This window comes from Wasmannia auropunctata, unplaced genomic scaffold (assembly GCF_000956235.1).
Source record: "Wasmannia auropunctata unplaced genomic scaffold, wasmannia.A_1.0 LD335888.1, whole genome shotgun sequence".
Classification (NCBI taxonomy): Eukaryota; Metazoa; Arthropoda; class Insecta; order Hymenoptera; family Formicidae; genus Wasmannia; species Wasmannia auropunctata.
Window position 1 is genome coordinate 1,205,306 of NW_012027002.1, and position 25,422 is coordinate 1,230,727.

The 25,422-nt window shown below is 38.8% G+C and overlaps 2 protein-coding genes across 6 annotated transcripts in view; one reads left to right on the plus strand and one right to left on the minus strand.

The window, feature by feature from the left end:
- Window positions 1–23,240, minus strand: part of LOC105455657 (zinc metalloproteinase-disintegrin-like brevilysin H2a) — a 30,725-nt gene extending 7,485 nt beyond the window's left edge. For 4 of the 5 annotated variants that reach the window (XM_011699144.1, XM_011699143.1, XM_011699141.1 and 1 more), the window contains exons 1-16: window positions 22,408–23,240; window positions 7,233–7,286; window positions 4,950–5,098; window positions 4,616–4,672; window positions 4,414–4,493; window positions 4,168–4,237; window positions 3,540–3,686; window positions 2,932–3,135; window positions 2,531–2,605; window positions 2,280–2,452; window positions 1,923–2,092; window positions 1,640–1,803; window positions 1,329–1,496; window positions 666–970; window positions 306–425; window positions 106–187 (exon numbers count right to left, since the gene is read on the minus strand). In XM_011699144.1, coding sequence (XP_011697446.1) covers window positions 106–187; window positions 306–425; window positions 666–970; window positions 1,329–1,496; window positions 1,640–1,803; window positions 1,923–2,092; window positions 2,280–2,452; window positions 2,531–2,605; window positions 2,932–3,135; window positions 3,540–3,686; window positions 4,168–4,237; window positions 4,414–4,493; window positions 4,616–4,672; window positions 4,950–5,098; window positions 7,233–7,286; window positions 22,408–22,495 — 2,106 coding nt within the window. In that variant the 5' untranslated portion in view covers window positions 22,496–23,240. The remainder of the gene's footprint in view (window positions 1–105; window positions 188–305; window positions 426–665; window positions 971–1,328; window positions 1,497–1,639; window positions 1,804–1,922; window positions 2,093–2,279; window positions 2,453–2,530; window positions 2,606–2,931; window positions 3,136–3,539; window positions 3,687–4,167; window positions 4,238–4,413; window positions 4,494–4,615; window positions 4,673–4,949; window positions 5,099–7,232; window positions 7,287–22,407) is intronic. The other variant, XM_011699142.1, reaches the window with a different exon arrangement.
- Window positions 1–25,422, plus strand: part of LOC105455660 (centrosomal protein of 131 kDa-like) — a 77,177-nt gene that overhangs the window by 25,892 nt on the left and 25,863 nt on the right.

Sequence of the window (25,422 nt, forward strand, 5' to 3'; positions counted from 1 at the left end):
TAATTTAATATCACAGAAATTAGGTTAACATTATTTGAAGATAAATAAAGCTAATAGGCGTATAATAATTTTCGTGAGAGTTAAATATGGCATTGTACTAATTACCAAATTATCACCGCAAGATGTGCCATCACGAACTAATCCCATTCCAGGTATATCGGTTCCTTCCACTCTTCCATTCGTAGCTCTTGCAAATCAGAATAATTGATTTTAATATTACCATGTATATGTAGATATCAAAACGTGAAGTATTTGAAATATTTTTAAAAAGTAACAACTTCGACTTTATTACATAGCATACTTACTTGCATTCATATTCCTGATTTTTTATGGAAATTATAGTTCTAGTATGTAAATCCTTCATTCCATCGATTATCGGTTGCTTGCTTCCTTGTTGGCATTGAAGGGAGCCACAAAGAACGTTTCTGAAAGAAAGCATTTTCTCATTTAATCACTAAGTTGATTATTATACCTAAATATATGATTGAAAATTAAATTAAGTACTTCTCACATATTTCATTATAAAATTAAAATAAAAACTTAGAAGTGTATATCAATATTAATCTTTTTCACTTTTTCAAATTAACTTTTTTGTATTTCTTTCTTTTTTTCTTACGTCTTTTATATTTCTATTTTCTCGTCATACAGCAAAAGCTATTACTCACTCAGCTTCACATTTGATAAGGTGACCGCTGGAATCAGTGCCGCAATGACCGTTGATAGATCCCTTAGAGTTAAATTGCTCGAAACATTTTTGATCGGCGGCGAGTCCACCGTATCCCCACACTTGCTCGCACTGTAGATCCAGAGCCGGGCAGACTCCGTTGAAGCAGTGCCCAGCGTTATTCGAGCACGGATTGCCGTTCTTCTTATAAACATCCGGCGGGCACTGGCCGCTGTCACCGGTGCACACCTCCGGTAAATCGCACTCGTTCGTCGATTCGCGGCAAACGACACCGCGAGCACGGAGCTGAAGTTTTATATATTGATAAGGTTTAGGATTTACGTTGAAAAGGATTACGTTAAAATCACGGATGCGAAAAATAAGCAAGGAAAAATGATACAGCGGAAATGGAATTATCTGCTCTTTCACAAATGCATTTTCACTATTTTTCATGCTGTTATTATATATTTAATAATTTACATTTTATAAATAATTTAATATTTTTTCTCTCGTATTTGGGAAATCTTTAAAAATGAATTATAATAAAGTATTAATTTTAACATATAAATATTAATTTTAACATTATGCATAGGATATGGTTCGCCATATCGCATTACTTCCAAGGGATTGCTTGCTAAAGGACGAGGATCTTCTCTTATCTCACCTTGCAATCGCTGCAACAAGGACCGGTCGCGCATTCGGCCTCCGTCGTCAGCTTGCAGGTGATGGCATCGCAACAAGGATCGAACTCCTTGCATTCCTCGATCGATCCGCAGTCGCATTGTTCCCCGTCGTCGATTACCCTGTTTCCGCATGATCTCCTAATTTCCAACTATAAACCCAAAGCAGATCCCAAATCGATTACGGGAACGTTAATCGAATTTGCTCTACGGTTCGTTCGATCTCCAATTTAATTCGATCGATCAAAGCGTCATCCGTCTATATAGCTATACGTGCGTAAGCTCTCGAACTCACCTCGTTTGGTTTGTTAAAAAGGCAGATGCCGTGGCCGCTCTTTAAAGCTTCTATATAGTCGGTTTTACTACACTCCGAAAACTTGTACGGCTGAACGTTTTCCAGGCCGACGATAGATTGAGCCATGATGCATCCGTGCCAATCGCGGCAATTGCAGTCGTTCCCTGAAATTGTTAATAAAAAATTAACCGCTGCTGTAAAACCGGAAACTACTCTCTCTTCTGTTCGCCAAATCGACTGACGCATCGAAAATAAGATTTAAAAAAGTTCGTATAATACTCACTTCCATCGTCGTGACTCATGCCGATATTGTGGCCGATCATGTGTGCCATGGTACCAGCTAAAAGATGAGGCTCGTAAGTGTTTAGATCGACGCTGATTCCTACGGATCTTTGGCTGCACACGGTCTCGGGTACAGCCACCCCTGATTCTCCACCTGAGAAAGTCTCACCCCTACCGAGAATATAAAAAAAACGTCAATTGTTTCTTTAGTTTCTGAGAATCTTTGTGCCCTCAATTTATTCAGAAAATTAATTGTATTATAAGCCCAGACGAAAGTACATAAATAAGATATTTCAGTGTTTGACATTAAAACAATTAAGGGAAGGGTTAAAAACCGGAGGAAGAGCAATAAACTCACGTGAGCAATTGGGTGGTGTCCTGAGCAACTTGATACATTCTCCGCATCGTATAATCGTTAAAGCTTAACAAGGCTTGATCGATGTCGATGCCGTTATCGATTTGCGCTTGGTTGCTGCCCTTCCAACTTTCGATGTATACGACGGAGACTCTAGTGTTTAATGTACGGAAATACTGCGGAGAAAATTTAATTGAGTGCATACCCTACCGGAAAATAAATTTACGTGAGCGTTATCACATAATCGGGCTTACCAAATCTGCGATATTAGCAACTTGGATGGCATCGTGAACAACCTCAGCTCTGGTACTACCGTTTCTTTTGTCAAACTGTACACAGAGACAAAAGTACCATGAATTTGAAGAAAATATTATATATAGAATATATACATAAAATAACGTTAATGGATAATTAATATTGCAAATGTTAAAGTGTATTTTGCGCTTAAAATCTAAAAATATACATTTATTTTATAATTTTCTACCGTTACAAGCACTGATTCAGAAATTAAATAAATCGCGTGATAATTCATTGTCTGTTCTCCGAAAATTTATTTAAATTGAATATTATTTTATTGGTACGTTTTCTGGTTTTATCTGTCACCTAATTATGTCACTTTAATTAACTTACGCTTGAAGGGGTATAATTAACGTACCATGGCCTTATCGATAATGATGGCAGTTTCGATGTATTTGGTTGCTTCACGGACGTCTCTTTTGTATCGATCGGAAGTGGTCTCTGATAGCCCGAAGATGTGCTTCTGCCGGCGGTTCTTTACACGCCACTCAAGATTTCCCGAGTTAGCGCAGCCTTTGTTAACTTTTGTTCGAGCTTCAAATATAATGTGAGGATGTTTCTGCTAAAAGAGAGGCCTGCATATATAGTTTATGCTACCGCCAGCCGCCTCGCGGCCATATACCCGCTCCCCGACACTCGACATTCCATTTAATTATAGCGCGACCTAAACTTCCGCAAAGTTATGTCTATCTAGTAATAAAATCAAGTCAAATTAACCAACTCGAATTCGCAGCGCCTTTGATTCGAATTTAGCAGCGTCAGCCGACTGTTACTTCAAGACGGCACGCGAATTATGCGCGTGGATTAGCACAAAGAGAATGGAACTTCTCCATTCTCCATAGTAATTTATTCATAATTGTTTCAATATTTTTTAACTGTGCGTACGCGATTATTATTTTGCCTTATCCTTAATAATAATAATAATAATAATAATAATAATATTTAACGAAAAGCAATTTAACTGACCGATAAATCACCGCCGTAGAATGGATGAATGACGAAGGTCTCGTTGCCTAAATGAATGACACCGCTGACACCGTTACACGTGTGAAAAGCAGCGCTAGCTCCCGGATAATCTCTCACAGTGCCGTGATAATAACAATGTTCTATTTCCTGCAAGAGAGGTAATAACGCCATTATGAGTTTTATCGCTAAACTTGAGCCCTCTCCCTAGCTCTTAATGCTTAAGTTTCACGTGAGCGTGTTTTTAGACTTTGCTATTCACAATACTGCTTTCATTGCCACGGTAAGTGAAGTGACAGTGAATATGCGCTTGCACATATTTATTATTGACATTTTTTCCTTTTACGGTAACTAAAATAGCTCTGCCATTACCCGATATCCGAAGAGCCGCTCCTTTTTTTTTATTTCTCTTGCCCTTTAGCATCAGGTAAGAGATCGTAATGAGACAGCTCATATTAAAAGCAATTTGAACCCAACTAAACTGGTTTTAACAAACCGCGGAGCGAAGTAATCGGCTATGCAAAAACAATTATATCTTTAGGAACAGCCGTCGGTTTGCGTCACGTATAAATACTTGAGTATTATTAGATTGTCGCACGTGAAATTGCGTTTTCGCTCGACAATATTTTACCTGCTTAGACATTTGTTCCGCATTGCCGGCTAAAAAGTCTTTCTGTATAAGATTTGGAGCTAAAAGTTGCCTGCAACATAATGATGAAGGGCACATATATCAATCTTTTTGATGGATGATATTTTCTTAATTAGATCTTATTTTGTGCTGTCTTTTCGCGTCTTTTATGCTTAAAATTTTCACTACGTTAAGAAATATTTTAAGATATATTTAAATCAGTATATATTTTTGTATAAAGATACTTACGTATTTAATTCTAAGTCTAAACGAAATTTGTGATTAAAGGCCTTGATCAGAAGAGACGTCCGATGAAAATGTCTCCCTGTCTGAAAATATAAATTTTGCGATTAATTTTTATCGTTATAATTCTTTTAAGGATTATTTACTTCAAAATTATTATCGTTATTAACAATTATCTTGAAATCTATTTCTGTACTACAAAACTTACTCTCATTCTGCCTCTAGGATTCTGATATCCTCCATCCCCGTAACCTCTTTGAGGAAACTAAATTGCAATAAGAACACATGTAATATATTAGCCATATATCAACTATAATATTTAAAAAAATAATCTAAGTAAATTGAAAATATATTGAAGAATTTAATATATTAATACTAAATTAAATAATAAAATTCTTTGATTGTTTTTATTTTTCTATAATTTCTCTTTCTATTTTTAGTTGTCTATATCTGAATTTTTATCGATTTTATTTAGTTTAGCAAAAGTATTCACGTGGTGAAAGATTACTGGTGAAAACAATATGCAGACTGCAAAATTTTACCTTTGGTACGCCGACTTCTCTCGTGGATATCCCCATTTTCTCGTGATGCCGTAGCTGTACCGGATAGATGATCTGATAGTAATGACCACCGATATTTCGTATTAGCTCTTGGTTTTGTCGATATTCGTGTAGTAGTCGTTCGACCTCACCTGAAATCAATTTCCACGTTCAATCGAACGCCCTAATTTCACCCCCTCGGTTCCCCACTCTCTTTCAGCCATCCCCCTACGATCTCTAATTTCATCTCGAATGGACTTTGGGGCGATTCATTGCGCCGCACCGACGAAATTTCACGCTATTGCCATTAACCTGCCCTCTCAACCGCCGGCATCGAGATTTTAGTCCGTACGATTCAATAATAACGGCAGTAATAAAGTAGTATAAAGTAGATTTTATTGTCCCCATTTCTTTTGTACCCACGTATTAGCCCTCTCAATCTCGATTGATTCGGCCTCGATTTCCTACATAAAAGAGTGACGTTTCCTGTCTCGGCTCTCAAAGTCTCACATACATGAAATTGACGATGTGTGTATATACATATTTCTCGTAGCATTATAAAATAATCTGTATTTAATATTTATTAAATGTCATTACATTTTTAGATTAGCATAATCTGTTGTACTTAATTTCAATTTAAAATTCTTCCCCGTTTCTCCGGTCTACCGACTTTCTCGCGGGCAATTTATATTCTACATTGACATTGCCCCTTAGAATTTATAGTTGAGAAGTGACAGTACACCTTGCGTGTTGGAAAATTGCCATTACCCAGATCGGCGATAGATATCGATCGAAGTTCTCTCTCTCCTCTGGGCTAATGCCGACTACTCCCCGCGTTTCGCGAATCGTTCCTTATTTCGAGAAGTTTACGGGCGCGCGCGAGTCGCGAATTCAATTTCCATCTTCCGCTCCTCAAGCGTCGCCCCAAACACGCCGAGATTACTCGCCGATTAATTTACTCTTTTCATCCCGCCCGTCATCCTCCGTCTCTCCCTCACCGCCCGCCAATTGTTGCCGTCGCCGCAGAAATGTCACGTAAATTGCGATTAATTCGCGGCCGACGTCATTATGTTGCCACGTTGCAGTTACACGCGTTCTGCAGTAGCGTGACAACTTAACGGTGTCTTCGATTTTGCGTCAGAAAATTCCGACGTCCCTCCTAGACCTCGGAATTTCTCAAGCTCGGATACTAAGATAATCATTTTCTTTTTTAATTATTGAACTTCACATTATTGTGCAAGACAGTACTTCAACAAACTTTAATTTTTAATTAAACTCTTTAATTCTCTGAATCCTAGATTCTTTGTTACCAAGGCACGCGACGTAATATGTTTCCCAACACTTTCAATCCGGGATTAATTAAATTGCAAATTGAATTTCTGTATAAATAATATATATCTATATATATTCAAGTGGTATATCAAATTAAATTAAATTTCATGTAATGTTGCAGCAGCTATTGCTGTTTACTCGTGTACGCTCAACGCCGCTTTACATCCTAATCCCTAATTAAGCCCCCTAATTCCATGAATCCTGCATTCAACGTTACTGAAATACATTATGTAGAATTTTCTCAGCTTTTATAACCAGATTAAAATAAATGCGAACTGGAATAACTTGAAATTTTTCTTTTCTCTCTTTTGCTCTCTCTGTCTCTCTCTCTCTTAAGACAGATTTTCCATTACACAATCGTCGTAATATCTAGGCCGGGATTCGCGCCGTCGAGCTCTGTCCTGGTGCATTGTCCCCGTCTAAAATGTAATCCAATTTAAGTTTCGCGTTTCCGACCAATCAGCGATGTTGACTTAACAATAAACCGCTCTCGAGGATTTGTCGTATCCTCGAGGATCAAGTTTCTAACGAAAGTGCTGCATTGCGGTCCTTCCATTTTACGGTAGTTTGTTTACGCAAAGCCTTTATCCTATAGCCGTCGTAATTGTGCAAAGATTGCGACAGCAAATCTTTTGCAAATTTTTTCCTATTGCGCAAGATTAGCGGAATTTTAATTACCTTAACCCAGTTGCGATTTGTTGCGCAAATGCTCTAAATAATGACGAAAATAAAATTTAATTGTTTTATCAAATCAAGATTAATCTTGCGGGAAACTTTAGATTAAATTGACTAATTTCTGAAATAATAACTCATGAAGCTTCGTTTATTGAACTTTAATATCTTCGTGTATTTGCTGATTGTATTTAAAACTATCTCGCTATTATAGATACGGTGATTAGTATCACTTAAACTTAATAAATTTGTCCGTCATAATATATGTATATATTTACTCACCAGCGGGAGTTTCCTCTTCCTTCCAAAAGGAATCATCTAAGGTGTAGTCTGCTTCTAAAACACACAACAAAATGTGCGATTTAATAAATTGTCGAAATTTTATTGAATATATACATATATATATGACGACAATGTATTTAAAAGTAAAAACAAGCGAATGAAGCAAATACGAAGTGTAAGTAAATTAAACGGATATAAACAGCCTCAAACTACTTTCCATAATAATCAGCCAAGGATAATGCTTTAAAGAAATACTGGTGGCGGTAAAAGGATTAACAATTAACCAACCGTGGTACGTGTTCAGGTATTTTAGTGGTTCACCTGAGAGTTTTAGACGAGATGAACTTCAGCGAACTTTGGCGAACCTCGAGCAAAGCAAAGCAAACTCTTTGCTGACCACGTTCAAACAAGGAATCGAGAATCAAAAGAATATAGGATCAAAGGATCTAAGACGTTTGGGATTTTAGATATTTCATATTCAAAACGTCAAGATCTCAAGAGCACACCAGACGCGAAAGCTATTCTTTAACTTAGTTCACGGTAAACTTCAATTTAATTTCGAGTTTTTAATTAATTTTATTAATTTCAAAGAAATTGAAACGTGCTCGAGACAGATGAAGCGTTTAAGAACACTACGGTATTAATTCCCTCCCGATCAAATTTTTGCTTAGTTTTCATTATCAATCCTGGAATTCTGCGACGTTTAAAAAACATATATACATAAAATGTTCTACATATTCAATCGACGATCTATTTGTGTTGCAATTAATAGCATTCCGTTTTAAATGTTAAATATCACAATAGTGAAGGACTATAGTGACGACGAATTGCATGTTGAATGTTCCAATATTGAAACATCGTAATAAATCCATTAATTATGCATCAGTTACTCGTCCCATTATAATTGTATATTTGCCTATCTTGCTCATTCATCTGTTACGCGAGGTTAATACGGAAAATGCCAACCTTTCTACCCGGCACACAAACAGAATAATTTTCTTATATTAGCCAAATATCCGATATTACCGTCTATTTGTGGATATGTGTCGTCCCGGGCGTTTCCGTTCGTTTGTTTATCATAAGAACATGTTGTTTTATCCGCATAAAAGGATCCGTTTAAATAATTGCACGATTCATCACATCCTGCAATCTGGATTGAGTAAAACGTTCCATGCGGGCAACAATAGAAAAAGAATATATATCGCGGCACGATATTTGCACTTTTATTTCGCGCAAGGACGAGAATGGATGGCGAAACTTTTTCATCTTCGCGCAGAATTCCCCGCCGCAAAATTCATAAGACGGACGTGGAGCCGGATGAAGGGACGACAGTTTGCGCTGGCCTACTTCCGGTAACAGAGCACAAAAAAATCAGCCGAGGGCGAAGTCGACCCCGAATAGATCAGGAGAAGTCAATGACGCGCGCGCGGTGCTGTTACAGCGTTTCTTAACCCTCCGGTGCCCTACGGGCCTCGGGCTTTTCGAGCGAAACCGGTACATCGCCCTTCGCGACTGAGCGACTGAAAGGTTCGTCACGTTGACGAAAATATCTACCGTTAAAAACGTTTCCGAATAGTTTAACGTCACTTGCGCAATTTGCGATCATCTTATTTTTTGTTAATTTAATATTTTATATTAAAATCTCTGGAATCGAAGTAACAAAGTTCGAATTGGATGAGATTGAGGTTGAGAAGAGCGTCAAAGATGAAGGAAGTTCGATTGCCTGACGAGCTCGGATAATTAAGTTATTTAGAACTTGAAGGGTTCTGACATCGTCTAAGTCCGAAGGCATCATTTACGTGGGAACACGGATGCATCTATGATCATAAATTCAGATGCGAACATGTGCAAGATTCGGCAAGATTCGATCCAGTCGTTACCAATTATGAAGGATTTTATAATTTAGTATCTCATCTGGTTATCTAGAATTGAATAGTCGAAAGCGCTTGAAAAATCTTTGAAAAAAGTGTTACGAATAATACTTGAGGAGGAAGATAAGCGCGTGAGAAGGCTAAAGGGTCCCCGAGGAAGCCTTGATTCAAGGTAAGCATCGTGTTGCCACATACGGAGTTGAACAATCGATTTATCTGGAGCTCAAAGAGAAGCCGGACTTCAAAAGAGAAATCCTGAAATCCCTCTAAGTCAGAAGTATGCGCGGAATAGAGATACAAAAGGACATGTGAGAATCCCGATTATACGACTAGATTGCCGCCAATGTCGTTGCACGAAGAATTGAATAATCTAGTTATCTGGAGTAAGATGATTAAGTTATTTAGAGAGAAAGAGAGCATTGAAGCTTTAAAAATTTTTTTTTATAAAAGGCTAAAGTTTTGGATAATCTATGAAAAGGAAGATAAGTAGGAATGATAGGAGATTCCCAAGGAAGATTTTGCCCAGGTTCGAGGCACGCAAGCTGTCGCATACGAGACTGAACAATCGGTTTATCTAAGACTCGAAGAGCTTCAAAGGAGCCTGAGATCGTCTAAGTTTCGAAGCATGCTGGAGAAGGTAGTGCAAAAGGCTCATGAAAGAGAGAGAGAGAGAGAGAGAGAGAGAGAGAGAGAGAGAAAGGAAGAGAGGAAGAGAGAGTCCTGGGCAAGGTTCGACTAGGTTCGGTTCGGTGGCATTGCATATCCCGGCACATCTCGCAGGTGCAGGGCGTGGTGCCTTGTCGGCAATATCGATTACAAACCCGGGCGGTTGCGCATTCACGTCGACACGTGGACGTGGACCGGCAGCCAGACTAAATTTGTGTTGCCCTATATTTTAGGTTCCCGCACTCATCTGCCTCTCAAAGATTGATTGCTTTTCCCTCCGTCCCTTTCCTTTTACCCTTCCTTCTCATTCTCTCCGTTCTCCTGTCTGTCCCGATCTCTCTCTCTCTCTCTCTCTCTTTCTCCCCCTCCTTCACTGCCTAACAGCGCTATACCGGAAGTTACGACCCTACCCTAGATTAAGATTCTAGGGTTCAAGCGAAGGGTCAAAGATGAAATTCATAGAGGACAGTTAATGAATATAATGATTCCATCGATCCATCCAGAATTATAAATAGAAAGATCGAAGAATCTATCTGTCTAAAAATATAGAGCCCGATGATGCACTCGAAAAAATGTCTTTGATTAAGATTTTCACATAGAATTAAGATAGGTAATTCACAAGATTAATTAGATTTTAAAATATCGAACATCTTTGAAATATCTGAGTAATAGGAGTTTAATAAAATTATTGCAAACACATTGAGAGTGGTTATACCGGTGCAAAGAAAGTTGCAGGTATTAAAAAATTAAAGTTGCAGATTCAAGGAATTGGAACCAAATTCGCGAAGTACGTGTTTCTGAGCTTCTAAAATTTCTTTGCTTCTCGCTCTTGGAAGATAAACTTTCTAGGTTGGGAGCTCACCTTTCTGTTAAATTTAATTCGTACAAAGACTATATTACTTAAGACTATATTACTGGCGAACGTCTTGTGCTTAAACTGCCCTTTTATTTTAAGGTCTCTTAACTTTATTGCCACAGGAAACGGCAGCTGTCGATTCTTTCGTAACCAAGACTCTTTGCGTTAGCTCATATTGATTTCTTTTCACAGTCGCGTAAACCATTTCCGCGAAAAACTCGTTTCATTTGTAAGGCAAACGTATCCGCGAATTTAGAATGACGGTCTTTTAAATAGTCTAAAAGAACTTTGAAAGAGTAAAATATTAATATCTTATATTACATAAATGATCTCATTATTGAAAAGATCGAAGAATCCTTAGACTAAAGAAATTACTTTTACCGTGTTGTATATTGAGAAAACCGCAGATTTCAAGACAAGAAGAGATATAATATTTATATCTCTCAGATCTATAATTTGTATGTGTAATTGTATATAAATAAAATGTATATTATATAACTAAAAAAAAGTTGTGATTTATAATATATATTATATAAATAGATATATATTGTACATATATTGTACATATTGTATAAAATATATAATTTATAATTTTATAAGAAACTATAATCACTATAATTATTTTGAGTTGTCAAAGATCTCTCTAATGTGACTATATATAGTTTTCATTATAAGGGACTAATATTTTTTTTTTCTTAAGACGAAGATCTTTTTTGATCTACACGTGCCGATAAAAATAGAAACCGAAATTCTCGACACGATCACACGCAAAGTAATTTCCTTCGGAGTTATCGACGGCCTTGTCGTCGCACTTTGCTTGTCCCGAAATCCCGTGATTACGGTCTTAAATCCACGCGCAATCCCGAATCCGCAGTATCCCACTCTACCCAGGCTCAAAGGGTTGCGTCTCCGCTTAATGGAGCCGCGTACGTTTGAGATAAATTGCCGGCGTGGAGAAATCCTTTTCCTGTGCAAACTATTTATCCCGAAGACCGGCATGGAAACGTTTTTCGATGGGATGAGAAGCCGCGTGAAGGGCGAGACGGCGAGAGGGTGGTGCAGGAGGTGATGGGTTGAGGAAAGTGCTGTGAATGGTAGGTCGGTTAAAACACAACCCCTCAACCCCTTTGCCCACTTCTATTTACTCGTTTTTTTTTTATCTTAATTCTTGAGACTCCTCACAAATCCAAGGACTTCAAGGTTTACGAAAATCCAAAGATCCGAAAATCCGAGGATTAGAAGATTATTATACCCTTGAAACAGATTTTCATTTATCGACTTTTTAAATGTTAAAGTTTTTTCATTAATTTTCGTGCAATTTTACGTAATTATGAATGAAATTAAAAATGTAGAATTCCAAAATTTAAGAAAAGAATCAGAAAAATCCTTTACAAGAAATCCTTTGCAAGAAGAAAGTCAGCAATCGAGATTAAGCAAAGAGACGATGATAAAGACACTTTAATTCATTTTTAATCAATTTTTTAAACTGATATGAGCGCATCACGCGATTATATAACGTATGTGAAAAGTGAATTAAAGTAAAAGCGCATAAATCTCCGTGTTTGCAGCGTAAACTTCTTCCTGTCGCACCAATTTCTTTCGCTTCGAATTTTGATTTTTGATTTGTCCCGTCAACATCTCGTCGAATGCGAAAAAGATCTAAAATCGAATAAATACGCAATCAGACACGAGCGGACATTCGCTTTGAGACCACCTTTCTACTCAAAATTTGTCTCTCTTTTCCGTGTTTGTCGCAACTGTTTATTTCCTGCATTTATGGAAGATTGGCGAATCCCAGGCTGCAGGTTGAACAAATACTAGTGTATACGACATCTCGGAAATACTGCCATTCCTTTCGTCTACGAACGCTTTGACCAATTTAGAGTCGCTCGTAAAGAAAAAGTTTCACCGGATATTATATTTCTCAGTTTACAATATTAAATATTTCAATAAATAGTTTATTTAAAAAAGGTGGTATAATAGTTTATTTAACGAAATAAGAGATTAAATTTAAATTTACTTTTGCCTAAGAAAAAATTTTCTCAGTAAAGAATAAAATTTTATTCTAATTGTTCTCATGCTTTATGATACTTTTTATAAAAACATGAATATATCGAGAGAGAAAGAGAGAGAGAGAGAGAGAGAGAGAGAGAGAAATATTATTATTTGTATTTGTAAACAAGTAAAGTATTTGCAAATAATATTTGATATAATTAAAGTAAAAATCTCTGCACGCGGAATTCAAGCATAATAAAAAATTCTTTCAACGAACAATGGGACAATATTCAATATTCCCTCACGTATGAGATAAAATTAGATTTTCCCAGGGGAATAATACTACGGCATAGGACAAAAATGATGCGCCAACGATGCGTAATCCCGGGAATGAAGATAATGATTAATTACGTCTATAACACAAGTATCTCATATTTTTTTCCCTCGCGCGATGATCTCGGTCGTCCAGGATCACGCATCTCCTCTCCGCGGGGGTCCCCTGTCTGGCTGGGATGAAGATTTGCGCGCATTCGTTTCAGATTTCAAACGCTTTGCCATTTCGAACATCGGTAAAGCGTAGGAATTCTAAAACAAATACCACGCTTTGCGCCCGTCCTGGCCGCTCTTCTCTTCGACATCTCGATCCTCTGTCGCGTCGTGTCAGGATACATCGACATTCAACCGAGTTCTTTGATTGATATAAACTTACGATATTAAAGGGATGCTAAAGTAAAGATCAAACTCCAAAACGACTCGTTGTTTTATCGACGATTTATGCAAATGTATGCGCTATTGATGTGATAGTAGTGTTTAGTTTACCATCGCATCAATATCGCATGCACACATATACGCAACAGCGAGTTTTGGAGATTTTCAAGCACACTACTCTTTTTTATCAGATATCTAACAGCCTAATTCTAAGAACACTACATTGTAATCCGCGTTCAAAACCGTTCCCATTTAGTACAAATGCACTGCAGAATTTTTGCATTATAAGCAAATATTGGCACAAGTTGACAACTCTAGACGCCATATTGGACTGTAAGAACAGGTAAAGCAAAGATCTTAATTTCTTAAATTTTTTTCATTTTTGGCATAAAATCGATTGGTTTAATACATATTAGTGCTTAAACTTTAATTGGAAACGGATTTTTAAATCTGTACAGGCAGTTAGAAAAATAGTGTGCTGAAAAATAATCGCGTTCGATCGGGCGAGATTTTTTTAAATGAACGACTTTAGGATCCCTTTAAGATCCTCGTTTCTTTCGACCTTGCATTTGGGCTCCGTTTGCCTACAAAACCATTAGTCTATAATACAACTTCGTTTGCACACGACTGTATCGCACACACGACCGTGTTGCACACAGTGCATCGTACACGCACGACCATATTGCATGTAACATATTACAGCAATACGGTCGGCTCCGTGTGTGCGGTGCGTTGTGTGCAATACGATCATGTGCGCGATGCGCTGTGTGCAGTACGGTTGTGTGTAAACGAAACTTCGTAGGCAATCGTTTTGTAGGCAAACGGGACTGTCTGCCATTGCATTTTTTTATGCACGAGTTTTATGTGTTTCTGAATTTTAATAATTATACAAAATAAATTTGTAGATTTTCGAATTTTTTAAAATAATTCTCCAAAAAACTTCGGATCCGAAAATGCAGAGCTAAATGAATGAAACAATGTAACGGATTCTTTCTGTTCAACCATCACTGAAGTTGTTTTAAAAGTTTATATATCGTCGCAATTTAATAAAAATAAATAATAAAGTAGACATTTCCTCCGCATCGCGAATCTCCCCGCGACGTCATATTTATTTCTTGTCTAAAGTCCTGTCGCTGCCGTTTGCCGGGTTCCCACATTATTCGTCCCCGGTATCGAGATAGAGAATGATGACGGTCATTCCCGAAAAAGGAAAATGGACGGGACTGGCGAGAGGTTGTGGGTGAGTCAGCCGGAAAAGCGGCAGCCAGGTCCGGGCAGAATTTCTCAGGCGTCGAAGACGATTTAAGAGGACATCCGGGAAAAATGACCTGCCACGAGCCCGGCAATTTCGATCCGAGGCTACGATTCGGGACGTACCAATTCAAAAATTCAGAAACTACGTTATCCGGAATTTAGAAGACAGTATCTTTGCTACGGTGGATGAAAATAGATTAGTAAAATTTATCTTTAACTAATGAAAGTAGCACTTAAATTTCCGTTTATAAAAGAATTCGTTCCGTTCGCTTTCCTCGTCTGACTATTTGCGACATTTTCTACTTAAATTGCTCGCGGCAGTTTTTTTCGAAAATACATCTTTATATTTTGCGATGTGAAATGGTAAATAAAATGATAATCATTTATCGTTTTTTTTATTAACACTTTTAATAGTTTTTCAGACAGTATTATTAGTTATTAATTTATATAATTAATTTGAAATGCTTCAATTTTTGATCATGATATTATTATAAAATGGATACGTATATATTAAATTGTATAATATTCATGTCGCATATTTGGTTTGACATATATTGAATTAAAAATGCTATAATCCGATTATTTAACAGTGCAGAGATAAATTCAGACAAATAAATTCAATACAAATGGAATTGTATAGGGTGCGTCAGCCAGAAAAGCGGATAGTGTGCTCGAACAGAATTTTTCAGACATTGATAGCGTCTCGGAGAACACACGGGAAAAATGATCCGGAAGTTTGCTCGCCTTGCTCTATCATGATATTGTTTGCACACGAGCAACCAATACGACATGACACGTCGTCGCCGAAGAAAGTAACACAGCTGCGGGACGAATTGATATCCTCGTTCTCCCTCTAGCGTGAACAGCTTTCTCAATTTTTTTTAGATTTCTGCTCGTGTGAAGTGTCAAATTTCAAATTTTCATTTTTTTCGATTTACATAAATTAAACGACCGGACGGACGTAGGCGCTCGGCAAATCTAATAATGCAGAGTTTGGCGAGGCGAGATAAAGGATGAGATACCATGGAGACGCACAAAAGGGCATGCCGTCTCGTATACACAGTGCCCGCGCTGCGGCCCGTTTTTCGTTGCCGCTTTCAGAGATCATGCTAAAATTGGAGATCTCGCCTTTTTACCTCGCCGCCGGTGAAGTGACTCCGGCCTCTTTTCGTCGGAGAAATTTAATTTTGCCCCCCCCCCTTCCTCTTGCCTCCTCGTCCCCCGCATCCAGCGCCGCCGGTTCTATACCCTTCCTGAATTTTTATCGCTACGTGACCATGTTTTCGATTCGATGGCGAAACGTCGAATACGCGCGGAAGACAGAATTCAAACGGAATACACGAAACTCGCGCGAAATTCGCGAAGCGTGATAAAATTCACTGAACACAGGGTAGGTCATCTCTCCCGGCCGCGTTCATTGATAATCGACGATGGGGCTGATGCACGTCCCGTCCCCGCTTTATTCAAGATGTCCGCCGCGCGCGCTTTCACCACCCCCGAAGATGTCCTAGATCGATGTCGGCAAACTCGCTCGAATAAAATAACCGATATACAATTTACATTTAAAGGTTGAGGACGGGCGGAGGGGAAGGGGGAGAGGGAGGGGGAGGGAACTGGATCAGATTGACCCACATCATGCATTCCGGGGGTTAGCAAATCCATCGTTCTTCCGTCACTCGATAACCGCGTAAGATCCCCTCCTTCCCCTCCATCCCCCGACTCTCCCCCTCCCCCCGTTTTCTCTCCCTCTCATCCTCTCTCGCGTTTCCACCCTCATTACGTCATCACTACCAACGCATACGTCAATGTACACTGCAGGCGCTCTGCAGTCGACTGCCTCGTTATTTCGCGATTTCCTGTTGATCGCCGCCCTACGACATCGCGCGAGAGATCGATCGCCAGATACGGTACCGCCGTCGACGGCGAACAGAAGGACACGTGCCTACGTGCAGTGTACACGGGGAATCGATCGTCTTTTCGCACGCTCGTGTACACACTGCACGAGGCTCTCACGCGTGCACAAATGCGACTTTTATCATACTGCCGTTAAAATGCAAACGTTGATCGATAATCCGGATCGATTTGTTGAACTTTGGCTGACATACTAACGCTATTTGCATGATTCCAGTTAATCCCTTTCCGCCTGCCGTCGGCGAGACTGGCGCTAAGGTGAAATTTAAGGAAACAAATTCTCCCAGATTTCCTGCTACTGGAGAAATTATTCTTATTTCGGAAGCCATTTTGCGAAAATATAGATTGACCCAGACTTGCCAAACCATCTTTTATCAGGTTCTTACGTCAATTTCAAGTTGATCTTTTTTTAATAAAAGGAAAAATCTTGTAGCTTGAAGATTCCGGTCTTTAACCCTTTGCGTCATGACGGGACGTTCAGCGTCCGACCTTTTTCTGCTCAGTTTTTAATTATTTTGATGAATTTCTTGGCGTTAAGTACTGGTTTTTTTGTTTGTGTTTAGTCTAGAACATGAATAAGTGTTTAAAAAAATATAGACATTGCAATCATAAATTTTTATTAGTGTAATTATAACTAATAATAATAACAGATAGTTAAAATTTGTGCTTTTTTGAAAAAAAAATGTATTTTTTATTAAACTATTATCAATATCAAAATGGCAATTTAGGCAGTTATTCAGGATTTTAAATGTATTTTTCAGATTTTTTTGCTGCGTTATTTTTTATTATAAAAATTGATAATCTTTGAAAAATGAATATTTTCTACTGTAAATTCAAATAAATAGTTTAAATATTTCTTATAATGGTGTTCTAGGAGTTTTTTGGAACACTGAATTTTAATCTGAGATCAAAGTTTCCAAATTTAATCCAAAATCGCAGAACCAGTATGATGTATCAAAAATGAAAAATTTTGAATTTTAAAATTCTAACTTTTGATTCGTATAATCAGTGACCTGAAAAATCCCCGGGTACAAAGTTTCAAAAAAATCAGTCTGATATAAAAATTCGTGATACAAAGGGTTAAGAAAATATTGATTCACTAGTGAAAAAATTTCATAGATAAAGGATGGCTTGCTAGATCTAGACAATCTTTTTAAATATCGGGGAAATATCTCATTATATCGATTATTTTTATTCGATAAATTTTACATATTCGAAAAACAAATATTAGAAAACTTGTTTATTTAAAAAGACAAGGTACTAAATTATACATTACTGATGTTGGGCAAGAAGTATTAAGGCTGTAAAGGAAAACGCTGGCGAGCGAAAATCGCGGATAATGGTATAGTGAAGATGTACTCACTAGCTGAGCGGTTAAACGAGTAGGTATGTAGGCATATGAATGCCCGAATGAATGGGTAACCAGTAACTACTTATCCAGAGACTACGTCTTTACCGTGCAATCATTCGCTATACCAGCTCGTTTTTCACAATTGTTTCGTACTTATTGGCATTTTACTAAAAATATATTATTGCTGATGTACAATATGACTTTAGATAAAAAAGAAATAAAAGGAAAGTCGCTTATTTGAAATATTATCTGCATTGTACGTTCAATTTTCTGAAAATTTAATTAATAAATTTGATCCTTGGCTTCTTAAATCTTGCCATCTCAAGCGGCGATAAATTTCGCATTAAATCCGTGTGCATTACTTCGATCTTTCGAAGATCTATCGTTCTGTTTCGTTGAACTGCAAAATCGGCCGCGAGTTCACGTATTAAAAGCCAATAAATTAGAACTGGCGCGCTGCCATTTCAATCTCGTGGGTCCTGGCCGAGGGAATTCGTTCGACGAGCCGTCTTCCCGTCCTACGTCTTTGATTAATTGCAGGATACAGATTGATTGATTTCATGTACAATGGGTAAACAAAATATTCACCCGCTTTAACCCGCTGCAACCTTTTTTTTATAACCGATGCCATATTCTGTACTCAAGAGAGATCTTGATCTCTCTTGTGAGTAATCTTATGAAATTTGTACATACGCTTAACACTGCCATTATGAAAAGAATTATTTTTAAAAAAATGATTGATCATCGAAAATGTTTATTTGGAGATTTGTTACGATTATTATTTTTACGATTATCAATTATTCATACTTAATGCACCTTTATATTTTCAAAGTACCGGCACGAAGAACATTAGAGGATGAGATATCGCTTACAAATGACATTTTTCACAGCTACTGATAAATATCATGTAACATGCAACTACTTGTGAATTTTTCATCGAGATGCGTATACCGAAGGTAACACCTAAGGCTTGAAGAATATGTTTTACGATTATGGAAATACCTTGTGAACATAAATGCGTATCTTCCCGAAAGTGTGTCGCATTTATGGCTTCTCCCAAACAATATATGATATCGATCTTCCCCTAACGAAAATTTGATTAGGCGCCATCCTGCTACATAACTCGTGCAGTTTTCGCGTTAAGTGACTTTGTAACTGAGACCCCGAAAGGAAAATTTTTGTGGAGATAAAGTTTGCCCGAAATTGACTTAAAAGTAAAAATTGTGTTATTTCCGTTTATAATTTCTACACCGTTAGACTTTTTCTTTCAGTTTTGAACAGTTCAAACAGTAGAGCCAAGGAGGGTGATTGAAGGAGACGTTAATTTTCATTGTTCTCACTCTCCACTCTCTTCTTCACACGAGAGAACGCTAAAACTGTCATTAAAATATTTATTGGTGCTTTACGGCAGCCTATATATTTTCGAAACTAGCTTGTAAGAAGCTTATAAATATTTTATGACTGTTATACTGGTACAGCCTTAGCGATATTTTACACAGATAAACGTAGCTAGAGCACTGAGTAGCGACAGTGCCGCGCGCGATAACATTTTCCAGATACATATATAGTACGAGTAATTGAATCACTCGACTGCAATCTTAATGTACAATCTTAACGTACAATTCAAAGAAACTGCTGTTTTTTTTCTAATTCTACTTTTAAAGATACACTGAGATCGTACGAAGATAAACTTCAATTTTCAGAATATTTCATAAAATTACGGGAGGAGCTTTTGATATAAGCGCGATAAGAATATTTGTATTATAAGTATCACGGTGCATGTACGCGGCGCATCATCATCACGCCATCGTTGTCGTCGCTCGAAATCGACGGCGGCGATAAGCCGCGATGATGCATGTGCAAAGCGTGCATTCGCGTGCTCGCGGTTTTATACGCAGCGCGCGACGAGCGCGGCGTCTAACGGTATGCAAAGTGAGCGGACGAGCGCGAGCGGGGCGCAGGAGTAATTCCGCGCGATAACATTATGAATAATGCAGCAGCGGGATTTGAAGCCCCCGACGGAAATGTACGTAACGATTACGCGCATTCCGACGACCGGCGCGGCGCGGCGGCGGCGGCGGCGGCGGCAGCAGCGGCTGCGGCATCGGCGGCCGCGCGGCGCGGCGTCGCGCGTTTTCCCGCGGCTCTGTTTCGGGAAAATCCGCGGCGTGCCGCATACGTACCGGCTGTAAGCGCCGGTCGTTCCGTTGATCTATATTCGCATTTTCCACCACCAACCACCAAAACACGCGAATCCGCGATACTTATGAGGGACGTCATGCGCGCGGTTAGCAGTTCTTTTTTGTCTTGTGCGAATTAGCGACATTAATAAAATGCCCTTCTTTTTGTAAAGCTGTAACGAGGCACCAGATTTGTCGCAGATATTATTTCGGATGCTTGTACCGAATTTTATGAGATAATTAACAATTTTTTATAAAATTGAACATGTTTAAATATTATTAAATATTTAAATATTGTATTTCAAGTAGATACTACTAATATATTTATTTATATTTATTTTAATGTAAAAAGATCGTTACTGCGGTTTATATTAATAACTTGCATTTTGTTTTATGTTAACTATACGCATTTTATCAACGAAAAAAAAATCATATAATGAAATTATGTAATGAAAAGGATGTCATGCATGATAAGGATAAAGGTCGATCATTACGAGCAAGGATGCGCCACGAAGATATATATGCCTCGATAATTAATGAGTAGATTACAGGATATGAAGAGCCGTTAAAGGAGGAAACGGGATAAGGAACGTATCTCTCGAAATATGGGAGTGTTGATGCTTCCAAAAGATTCGCGAGATTAAGACGTGACGCAAGGACTCGAGGATATTAAGACTCATGGAGCTGAAAATGCCAAAGTTCAAAGTATGCAAAAAGTAAAAAAAAAAATGCAAATTCAAGAGTGCAGAAAATTGAGATTATGAAAATTCGAGGATCCAAGAAGTATAAACCATAAAGATTTCAGAATTTGAAAAGTCGAGCGTATAAAAATTTAACTTGATAATTTAAAAGGTCGAGAGTTGCACCCTCTGATAGGGTGCTCATCCTTGTTCGAGGATGCAGAGAGCTCGCGAGCTCCGCACTGCCCTGGCAACAACGAAGACTCGGCTTTTTAAATTTTAAAACAAAGTTCCCAAGCTTTCTGAATTTCTAGATTTTATTATTTTAAAATTTAAAAAATCTGACATACGTATATACATATATACATCTCTCTTTCTATAATCTAAATTTCTTATATTTTAAGTTTTACAATTTTGTCAAATATTAAATTGTGTTTAGATCCCAAATCTTCAATTGGATATTTTTATTTTTTTTAATTTTTTAATTTCCCCGAATCTTTGAATTCTAGAGTCTGCAAACTTCGAATTTCCTTCACTAGGGTCATCTAATTTCTAGAGATTAGATTAGGTTATTTGAATCCTAGATTCCTTGGATTCCTCGAATTCCGAGATCTCCTGACCCGCAAACCCGACATTATGGGTTCTTTGACGTTGAAAATGAAATCACGATCTTCCATTCGGGAAATCTATAATTCAATGAATCGAAGATCAAAACGACTTGAAATCTAAGAAATTCGAAATTCTAGAAGTTTAAAAAAAAAGTTAATCAAAGAAATGAAAATAATCTAAAATCCGAAATCTTATAGTTCTTGTAAATTCAAGAATATTAGTATATTAGTAAATTTAGAATATTAGTATATTAGTAAATTTTGTGAACGTAAAAAGTAGCAAAGCTATCCCGCGAAATGTCCTAAAACGATAATAATGAACGCTCTTTAGAATTAGAGGCAAATAACATACACTGCTTGATATGATTGCACCTAACTATCCAGACGTGATTACTCGGTGAATAATTCGCAATCTAATTATGAATCAAACCATTATTCCTCCACACTGGAAATTATTCCAGTCCGCCAAACAGACATGACTATTCGATAAGTTATATAGAGTTCGCATTACTTGCCGGATTAGATTGTCCTCTCGTATAAAGCAAAATATCACAGTTATTTGCATGAAATCTACAATTTAGAGGTTTTAAATCTTCATCGGATCTTTAAACGTCTTAAATCCCCCTTCCTTAAGTCCCCTTAGGACCATTAAGCGGACAGGGTGGCCAAGCAAGGTGCGCAGGCAGGCAGGTGCAATACCTCCGTAACGATCAGCGCTCAACATCCATTCATTCACGCAGCCATTTGTATGGAGGACTGTAGCTTTCACTTAGCTCGATGAAAAATTTCGAATTATAAAACGTTAAATTGTTCGCGAAACTTAGGTCACTATATCTTTCTCGAAACTAATCGAAACTAATCGTAACCGCTACCCGGCAGACGCCGGATGGCTTGATATAATGAATTCGGACCAGTTGGATCCGAATTCCCTTTAGCAGATTACGATCCCTTTGCACCCTTTGAAATATCGGATCGATTACACTCTGTCCGATTAAGCTCCAGCCATCAATACGCTCAGCTACCAACCTCCGAAACGGGCAAGCAGGCAGGCAAGATAAACTTATAAGGCAGACAGGTAAGGCAGGCAGGCGTTACCTCTCTTGGATGTGGTGTCGGCTAAGCTGCTAATAAATCCACGTACGGCAATCACGAGAACAAAGAGTCCACAGTGTAGCCAGAACATGTTTACGTCTTAACAACATTGTTTAATTCCATATTACATGACGCTCGTGAAACACTGCGACGATGGCGGCTGCTGCGATCCCAACGGGCTTTACAGGATTATTCATTACTACGCGCATAATCACCGACGTCTACCACCTCCTTGATCATTAGACGCGACACGCGGAGCCGAGCGGAACGGAGCGTAGCGGAGCGGATCGGAGCGGATCACGAGCCGATTCTCCCGAACGATGCGCTACCGAACGTGTACCAATCTCTGAGATACGAAATAGCGCGCTCGCGCGGGTGGCTGTGTGTGTGTGTGTATGTGCGGCGACGAAAAAAACGACAGAAAAACAGCGGAGTCGGACACGTCGCGCGAGCGGAATGTAGCCGAGCGAAGCGGATCTCTTTCCTTCTCTCTCTTTCCGTCTTTCCCTCTCTCTCTGACCGTCTATCTTTCCCTTTTAGTATCAGTCAGTCAGTCTCTCTCTCCTCGTTCTCTCTCTCTCTCTCTCTTTCTCTCTCTCTCCCTCTTTCTCTCAAATCATCTCCCGGCGGCTTCCTTCAGGGTTTTCGTGCACCGTCGACCGACGAACGAGGAGACCGACCGCGAAGGTAGAGCACACTACTTTCCGGCGGCTTCTTCTTCTCAAACCCGGAGCGGATTGCGGCCCTACTACTCTCGCGCGCGCGCGGCCAGAAGAGAGGAAACTGCCCGGACCGAATCACGCCTCGGCTGCCATCTTCTACCTACGCCGGGAGTCTGGAGTATGAAAATATTCTCCGCTCCCTCTCTCTTCTGGTCCTCCTCTTCGCTTGCCGCTCCCGCCAGCCCTCGTTCTTCTCCTCGTCACTCCCTCCACCCGCTAGCTTCCAACCCCACACGGCTCGCCGCGGCTCGCACGCTCGCTCGCCCACTCGCTCTAGCGCGCACGTCGCACCAGCAATCTCGCTCTCTCGCATATCCCCGCGCGGCGCACCACCAGCAGCTTGGACCACCACCTTCCCTTATCGATTCCTGCGCCATTCCGCCTCCCGTCATTCCTGTCAAATCAATAACGCGCGCCGGCCGCGCCGGCGGCTTCCTCGCTGCCGCCGCGGGGGTAGAAGCGGCATCGAGATGCGAAAACCCCCTCTGGCTGGGGTAGCGCGCAGGGCACGAGAGAGGATGAACCCTGGACCAGGTGGCGGGAGCTGTCATGGAGCATCAACCGCTTGAAGATGGTGATCCTGCCTTTAGCTAGATCCTGCGGAAGAAAGATAGCGCAAAGTGCTGACGCGGATGGGGAAGGTTGCAGATGAATCGTAATTAGGAATGAAGAAATGAGAAAAAAGAGGAAAGAACAGAGAGAAAGAAAGAGACAAAGTGGAATGAGGAAGTATCTAGAATCAAGTGGTAGGAATGTTTAGAAGAATCAAAGAACTAAAAAGATTGCTTCGTATTTTAACTCTGCGAATACTAGATGTTATATAGAGCTTGGTTTTCTTATAATATTCTTATAATATCCTGGACTATATGTGTACAGAGAAGAAGAGGGACAATGTATAGAAATGATAGACGAAAGCAGGCGAGAGAAGAAAATAGGGAATACAGTAAAGATTTATTGTAAACGCTTTGGATTCTTTTTTGGAAATTTTTAGAACGCGTTAGAATTCTAGCATAGTTAAGCAGAATTAGAGGAAGTAAAGAAATGCTAAAGATATGCTCGAATGCATTAAGATAAGGGCAATTAATAAACGAGAAATCAGTCATAGAAGTTTCATCCTCGGTTTCACTAATTGTAAGCAAGTATTATGAAGAAAATATATATACGTAAATTACTAATTAGTCGTACGATCATTAACGTCAATCAACCAAGTAAACTGGAAATGAAAGGGAATAAGAGAAGAGGAGGGGATGTGGCTAAATTAGCTGGCCGATAGTCAGCATGGAGCACGAGATATTGGAGATGGTGGATCAGGTGAAAATTGTGGCACGAAGAGTGGAGGAATTATTGAAGTGCAGCGGTAGTGGTGTGTAAAGAGCGTGTTCGAGATTACTCTGAGTATAAGAGGAGATCTGCGGATGTTGCAGCTGCTGAAGCAGCTGGAATGAAAAGAATTAAGAACCTGTGAACCAGAGGGTTTCAAAAAATTCTTGGAATGTGAGACGCTAGATAGGCGAGCGCTAAATAATTTAGGATCCCGAGAACCTAGAATTTAAAGAATCCGGATTCTGGGGTGGTTACTTTGCAACAAATATGAGGGGTTAGAGACTAACCAGGGTACGAGGAATATAAAAGCACGAGGAGCCTAGGATTCAAGGGAGCTGGAATAATTCATGAGTTACAGTATCTAAGATTCAAGAAAGATCTAAGCTCGAGAGAGACCATATCTGATGATACCATTATTCAAGAAAGTTAAGATCTACATGCTGTGAATTCAGAAAATCTATGAAACTAATTTATTTGAGATTCTCACTTGAGACCAAAATCCTGCTAATTTTAATTGCAATAATTAGAGTTTGATACTTTCCGTCATCTATTATTTCCCTAACAAGAAAGGGCGGACTTGTTTCTTCCTGCAGAAATTCAATGTAATTGTTGTTGTTTGCGCGATTCGGACTCCTAAGAGATTTATCATCATCAGCATCTTCTTACCTGTTAGTCAATCTCAAAGCGAATTTTCGTTGTGAAGTTTCATTTCTAAATTTAAACATACAAAAGCTTACATAGCTTGCAGAAGCAAGTGTCCCGCCATTTATAACTGACATGACTGTTATTTGTCAGTGAGCTTGTTTGAGAATCAAGTGTCGCAATAACTGTTTCTCAAGATGATTGTAATTATATCTTACAAATAATAAACTTAATAAAAATCTCGCAGTTTTTTAACATGTCAATTATTCAAAATTGAAAAAAAATTGAAAAATATAAAATCAAAGAAAGTTGTGAAAAACATGATACGTAT